General features: G+C 38.6%; 1 protein-coding gene across 1 annotated transcript in view; it reads right to left on the minus strand.

Annotated features, from left to right (window-relative positions):
• The window catches only part of SLC25A13 (solute carrier family 25 member 13), a 97,334-nt gene that overhangs the window by 42,509 nt on the left and 47,842 nt on the right, over positions 1–6,983 (minus strand). Inside the window, exon 7 of the mRNA XM_085310570.1 lies at positions 1,647–1,793. Within this exon, the coding sequence (XP_085166696.1) occupies positions 1,647–1,793 (147 nt within the window). The remainder of the gene's footprint in view (positions 1–1,646; positions 1,794–6,983) is intronic.

Genomic DNA, 6,983 nt, shown 5'->3' on the forward strand with positions numbered 1-6,983 from the left:
CCTTTATTTTGAAGTTGTGCTGGGCTTGCACATAGAAGAACTACTGGTTCAACTTCCTAATTTGAAGTATAAGATAGATGATCTGGCAAAGTTCTGAAAACAACATATAAGCATGCCAAAATGTAATTGAATTTGAGAGAGAATGAAAAATCTTATCTATGTTTTATGAGAGAGTATATGACCCAGGGAAGGTGATAACAAGACTAGGGAGAGAACAGAGGAGGAAGATATCAGAAATCATCATCAGTCCACGAGTGTCCTTTTCAGTGCAAGCTCCTTCCAGTATTCTGCCCAGAGGCTGCAGCTCTCCTCACTTCACACATCTCCCTGGAATCCTTCCTTACAAATCAAAGCAAAAAAGACTTCTTTAAGCCTGGATAGGGCCAGATTCTGGACTACCTAGAAAGAGCTGCTACAATAGCATTTCCAAGTTAAAAAAATGTGGTCAAGACCAAAGGTACCAATCTTTTTTTTCTTCAGTCACATTGCAGAATTGTAATATTTAATTTGGCTTATTGTGCAGAGGTTGAAATCAATGCTTTGCGAGAAACACTTCATGAAAGACAAATCTCTCATATTTTAAAAGGTCAAAACTAGAGACTTTCTTTGTGGTATGAGGCAGAAAAGTTCATCTGATAATAAAAAGAGATTCAACTAAACGGACAACAGAAACAGCACAAAAGGGTCTAGAAATCAGAAAGGTGGTCAACTAAATAATAAAATGCATTTCAAGCTAAAAAAATACAATGAAAGTAAAACAACTGTAAGTTAACATACAGAATACCCAGGGTGAATTAATTCAAAGCATTTAATGTATGAATATATTCGTATAAATTCAAAGTATTTAATGCAAGAAGCCCAGCACAAAAAGTCACTTGGAAGGAAGCCCCTAGAACACAGATTGCTATACCTTAATAGCTAATAGAGAGGAAAAGGGGAAAGGGATAGAAAAAAGGTTCAGAAACATTTGCAGATGYATTACCAGAGAAAATACCATCTCTGTGTAATATTGTGTCTGAAGTTTCCCAAGAATCTCCTCATCTCCCAAAATTAGTGAGGGGAAAAAAATACATAGTGGGCTACACTGAAAACTGAACCAAGCACAATTTTATGAAAAGAGTATGCTTTGAGAAAGAAATCGATACTGTGACAAACTGTATTCTGTATCCACAACTAAAGTCTAATAGAATTTTAAATGTTCACTATATTAATTATCTGTCTCTGACAAGAGYATTTCCAGCTCAAACACTGTCCCAGGTTTTTGGAAATTACATTCAGGAGTTCTGAATGGACATTACCTAGCAAGTCATTTGAGAATGACTTTTCAAGTGGGACGCAATGGCTTTTGACATATAGCACAGTCTATTATACAGGAATGACTGGACATAGGCAAACCTCAAGGTTGTAGGCCATTACTAAGGTCCATCTACCTGCTTAGTCTTTTGTCGCAGGAGACCAGGAACTTTGAGGATACATATTCTGTAAGAAGAATCAGGTTTCATACACGCAGATAATTAGTGCTAGACTTAAAAACCTGTGTCCATAAGCTGGATTCCAGGTGCCATGTACAGCGGTTAAGTACATAAAAAAGGAATCCCACATATTTATCCCATGTCTTTCTCACTGAGGCTATAAGAGCTACTCACAGCTACTAGACATTCTTCTACAAATGGTGTCAGCATATGTGGCCGGATAGTGACCATAATGTCCCTGAAGTCCATAGCTGTGACTCTTCCAGCCTGTGCGTTGTCTCGCTGCACAAAAGCTTGTTTTGCATGTTCTAATTGTATCTCCTGAAAACGTATGGGGGAAAAACAAAAAACAAAAATAATTAAGTTAGTCATAAAAGCATCRCCTTAATATTCTGCTCTTGATAGATTAGATATAATGCAATCCTAAAGCATATCTCATATTTGACAAACAGGATTACATGTGATCCCCTTTATATAGGATGTTGTACAACCTTTCAGCTTTTTCCATCTGTGGGGTATATGGCTCTATCATTGAGCTCAATATCTAAGACAACACCTCTGCCCTCTGAACATTAGGTCATGCTACTCCTTTAACTGAGAAATGAAAGGTGTATATCAACCAACTAGTGTAGGTGAGCTCCCACTCATGAACAATGCTGTTCCACAGTGTGCACTATCCAGTTTATTGCACGTGTCACAGCAGGTCAAAATACTTCCCGTAAAAGCATTTRTTGCTCCTTGAAACGAGGCAATGTGATCATCATAGAGATTTCCATGTAAATACCCACAAATCTTGAAAGCATTCCTCCAAAAAGCATCTTCATTTAAAATATAAAGTTATTACAAAACACAGCAGCAGCCTAATTTAGTACTCCTTGTGTCACAATTGATTAAGGATCACCTCTCACTATTTGAGCAGTAGTAACAGGCAGAAATTCAATCACACGTGTTATCTGACAGAACCACTGGATAATTTGACTTTGTGATTCAAATGTACCCCTGAGAGAAGAGAGGGGAGAAAGACATTTAATCATTCCAAAAATTATATCTTTTCCTATGATCTACACTCTTTCCTAATAAATCACTGTTGGACTACTTTTTTTATTTTTCCCATAAAGCAAATAGTCCTGTACAGATAGKAACTTGAAAATACATCTCAGCTTTTTGTCCAGTTCTACAACTTCTCGGACCACAATTACATTTTTGTTGATGTAGCTTAGACTTACAAACCTGCATGTCTTTACTGAATGGAAGAAAACAAATCCTTGYCATGCCATCCCTTCCAATTTCAAGGCTAATAAAAACATGTTTTTCACTGGAAGTATGCCTATTCTGAATACACATTTATAATAAATAATAAATGGAATCAGAGAAAAAGTATGTCAGTAATACAAAGCAAGTCTTGTAGTGGACAACAGACAGTTATTTCTACAATATTTAAGAATAAATATCTTAAAAGTCATATTAAACAAAGACTTGCACTAAGCAAGAATCACAAGCATGATGTGATCACAGTGATTATGGTCTCCTATAAGCTGATATTTACTTCACAGAAGCATTTAATACAACAGAGAGTGAAGGGTGAAAGGCAGAATCAGATCCACAAAAGGCATGCAGCAGCCACCATCCTTCCTTCCACCCACTCAGTTCATACGACAGCCACTGATCCACGCTACCATTCAAACCATTTCAGTCTTTTCACTTCAGCCTCTTGACCGCTCTAATTTTAGCCTTAACTTCCAATTAAAATGCTATATCCTGACCTTAAAGGTATGATAAAAGTCACCTTATGTATGAGGCAGAAGAAGGAAGAGGGGGAAAAAAAGTTTCAGCACTATGTTTCACTCCCAGCATTATTCAGAATTTTCTGCTTTTAATGAGAAATGCTTGTGGGGGTTATAATTTTAAGTGTTACAATTTCAATTCTGTCACGTTTCCTTTACRTTACAGCCCCCTACGTGGAGGTGTTACAGTTCAGCAACACTATTCACTCTGGCTGGATATAGCCATGTAAGCTCTTGCTTCTTTCCAATTGTGACTACACTTTCAACAGAATTTGGAAGCAAGCAATTTTGGGAGGTTTACAGTGGGAGGAGCACAAGAACACAAAAAACCTTGTCAGCTTGAGGCAGGCAGCTACTCAGGAGGCACACAGCTCTGAAGAGGAGTTGGGTATAATAATTCTTGTATCCCTAATAGTCACCACCTGGCAGGTGGAAACATATGAACAAATGAACAAAAACGTTTGTCATTAAGTGGCAGCATCACCAAGGAAAAAGAAATTGAATTTAGCAGAAGGACTACATGGGAAACTAAATGTTGATTTCTCTCTTATTCAATTTGTTTTTATCACTGAAATTCCTGGAAATCCTAAGGCGGCAGAATACAGCACCAGAACATAGCACAAAACCCTGGAGGACCACTTCCAGAAGTCTAGTTTGCTGTCATCCGTATGCACCAGGCTGCAAGTTCGGTGGCAAGTGTATCAGCTGGTGGACCCTCGGTTCAGAGCGATGTCTCAGCCACAGAACCAAAGGAGGGCTCACCTTCCAGAGAGACATGCTAAGGGCACATCTCTTGTCATCATCTAGTTAATTACTAAAAGGCTGTTAGTACTGCTGTCAAGTACAAATCAAAGCCCTCCATTCTTTCCTTAAGTACATGGTCAAGGATTCAGTGCTGCCATTTGCCCCATCCTCTTGTCAGTTAGGAAAGAGCAGCTTCACTGTAAAACAACAGCAAGACAAAGCTCTGAATAGGGTGATTTCAGTCCTAGGAGCTCCCCTTCTGCTCTTCTTCCATAGTTCGGACATAGAATCATAGAATCAGTAAGGTTGGAAGGGACCTCTGGAGATCATCTAGTCCAACCTCCCTGCTCTGCAGGGTCACCTAGAGCATGTTAGACAGAGTTGCATCCAGGCAGGCCTTGAAGATCTCCAGAGAAGGAGACTTCACAGTCTCTCTGGGCAAACTGTCCCAGTGCTCTGTCACTCTCACAGTGAAGAAATTCCCCCTCACATTGAGGTGGGGGGGGGAACCTGTGGTTCAACTTCTGCCCGTTGCCTCTTGTCCTGTCACATATGGTCATGAAGTGGTTTAAGCATCCTGTGAATAGTTGCAGACAACTCATCCTATCTTCTCAAAAAGATAGGGTCTTTTTAAGCTGTAGTTATTTTGAGCTGTGCTAAACAACATTGTTACCAGCTTCACTGAGCAGAAAGCACAGGGACTTTGTCACTTGATATTCCCAAAATATGAACAAAGCAATGATAAGGCATACAGGTACATTCAGAGCTTTACACAGTAACACAGTCTCAAAACTAATTTCTCATATAAAAATCTGTCACAAAAAATCAACACACAGATTCTACTGCTGTAATCACCATACATTGCATAACAGTGCAATAAACTCCTAAGTGTTTAACTTAAAAGCAAGGCTATCTATCTATTCCATCAGGCTCCAAGGCTGAAAAGCTAACACATCTCACAGCATGACAAACTATGTTTCAAAACGAGACTCAGTAGCCACCAGCAACTATCAGGGAAATATGATGAGATGTTTGTAACACTACCTATGCTAATATAAAAAATATCACCTTAAAAATAAGCTGAAGAAAAATAAAGCAAACTGTAGCATTTCATGAGAGTTCAGAGATGCTATCTGATTTGCAACAGTTTTTACTGTTTCACTGATTTTCAGTCCAAGACTCTTTAGCAAGGCAGATTATGCTTAAAGGGAATACAATCCTCACTGCTTTGCAATACAAATTACACAGCCTAAAGAATCTTCTCTTACTAGAGACTCTGTCAATCCAGAAATATTTAGGAAACAAACTTCTCCCTTCATGCTGCAAGTCTAAAATTCCCCTAGCTAGAATAAGTCTTTATGAAAAATTAATTTGCACATGATGGCAGGCATGCCGGCATCAGAAATTTCATGAAAAGATTTCCCATTTAGAGATTTTACCTCAGCTTTCACTTATAGCTCATTAAAAACATCACTACTTTTCAATTAGACAGAAATTTATGTTCAGGTTTCATTCTAACAGATCTACAAATCATTATATGCAGCACAGTCCTTTCCACTGGAACAGATCCCGAGATATCAATTCTAAGTAGCCCTACTTCATCCACAAATATGCTGGGCATGAATAAATTCCCAGATAATGTGCAAATAGATTTACAAGGCCCACATAAGCATACATTAAAATCCAATTCTACAGAACAGATTTTATATGTTGAGCAAGGGGTCAATATTGCTGTTCATGAAGTAGACCTACCATTTAAGTGATAACAGAGCGTGATTATTTCCAGATGGATACAGACAGGACTAAAATGTAGTGGGGAGATCTGAGGTAATTTTAAGCTAGCAAAATAAGAAGTAAGGTAAAACAACACACCTTTAGCTCTGTGCCGACACAGAGATTGTTATCTGGAGTTGAACTAAGCAGTCTGTAGTCTATACTTTGGGGCATCTCTCTGTTCTACTGCAGACAAAAAAAAGTAATGGCAGAACACAAACTTTCCAAATCCCCTACAAACTCTTCTCATTTAAAACAAGAAGAGATTTGTCTTATGCATGGATAAAACACATTCGTTTTATTTTCCATGTAGCTTCGGCTTTGTTAAAAGTGATGGTTAGTTTGCTGCAACAGATTATGAATATGTAACAACTTCTTGTGGCATAATAATAGGACCCAACATGAATGAATTTTAATCTAGCTGAATTATTTCATTAAAAGTCACAAATGGCATTGTATTTACAAAGCAGTACCTGCACTGCCTTACAGAACCATCTGGTCCATGTTACAGGCAACATAAAGAGCATTCACACATCAGGAATGCAGAAAGGTAGTTTGGTATCCGCTGTGGTCTCCTGCTGTCTAAGGTCCAAGGTCTAGGCATTAGAACAAGRAGACTGACTCATGCATAGGGAGAACGTCAGAAGGAGAGGCTGAGTACCAAAGGTTACAGAACTCTAAGGAAAATTTCTATGCCTCTGAATAATAACTCTCCAATTTGTGCTGAGAGTCATTTCTGTGCCAAAACTTCAGTACTTATAATATAATGCTGAAAGGCAAAGGTTGTTAAAGAAATAAATGTGCTTCAAAGATTTATAGTTCTAGAAAGTGGGTAAATAGATGTACTCACTTCCCATCACTGGTGGATCATCCTAACGAACTGTAATGATACTGGTCACAAACTGTAATGATACTGGTCAACTGTTTATTTGAACAGAGTCCTGGGACAATCAATTTGCATTAAAGTCTCTTCTGCCTGCATCAGTGCTCATTTTTATTCACAGCCTCAGAACTTTCCCTGGATGCATCTCATCTCTCTAGAGGATACCAAAAATTGTCATTCTGATTCTCTGTGCTTAGGCTCTTCTACCTCCTTTCTATCCTCGCCTCCAAAAAGGTGGTCTGGCTCATGAGGACCACTGCCATGTTTCAGCACAATCTTCTACTACTCTGCACTGCTCCATAGCTAAGATGCACCTTTACATTGCAG

This window comes from Rhea americana, unplaced genomic scaffold (assembly GCF_003343005.1).
Source record: "Rhea americana isolate MKP2758 unplaced genomic scaffold, rheAme1 scaffold_32, whole genome shotgun sequence".
NCBI classification, from domain to species: domain Eukaryota; kingdom Metazoa; phylum Chordata; class Aves; order Rheiformes; family Rheidae; genus Rhea; species Rhea americana.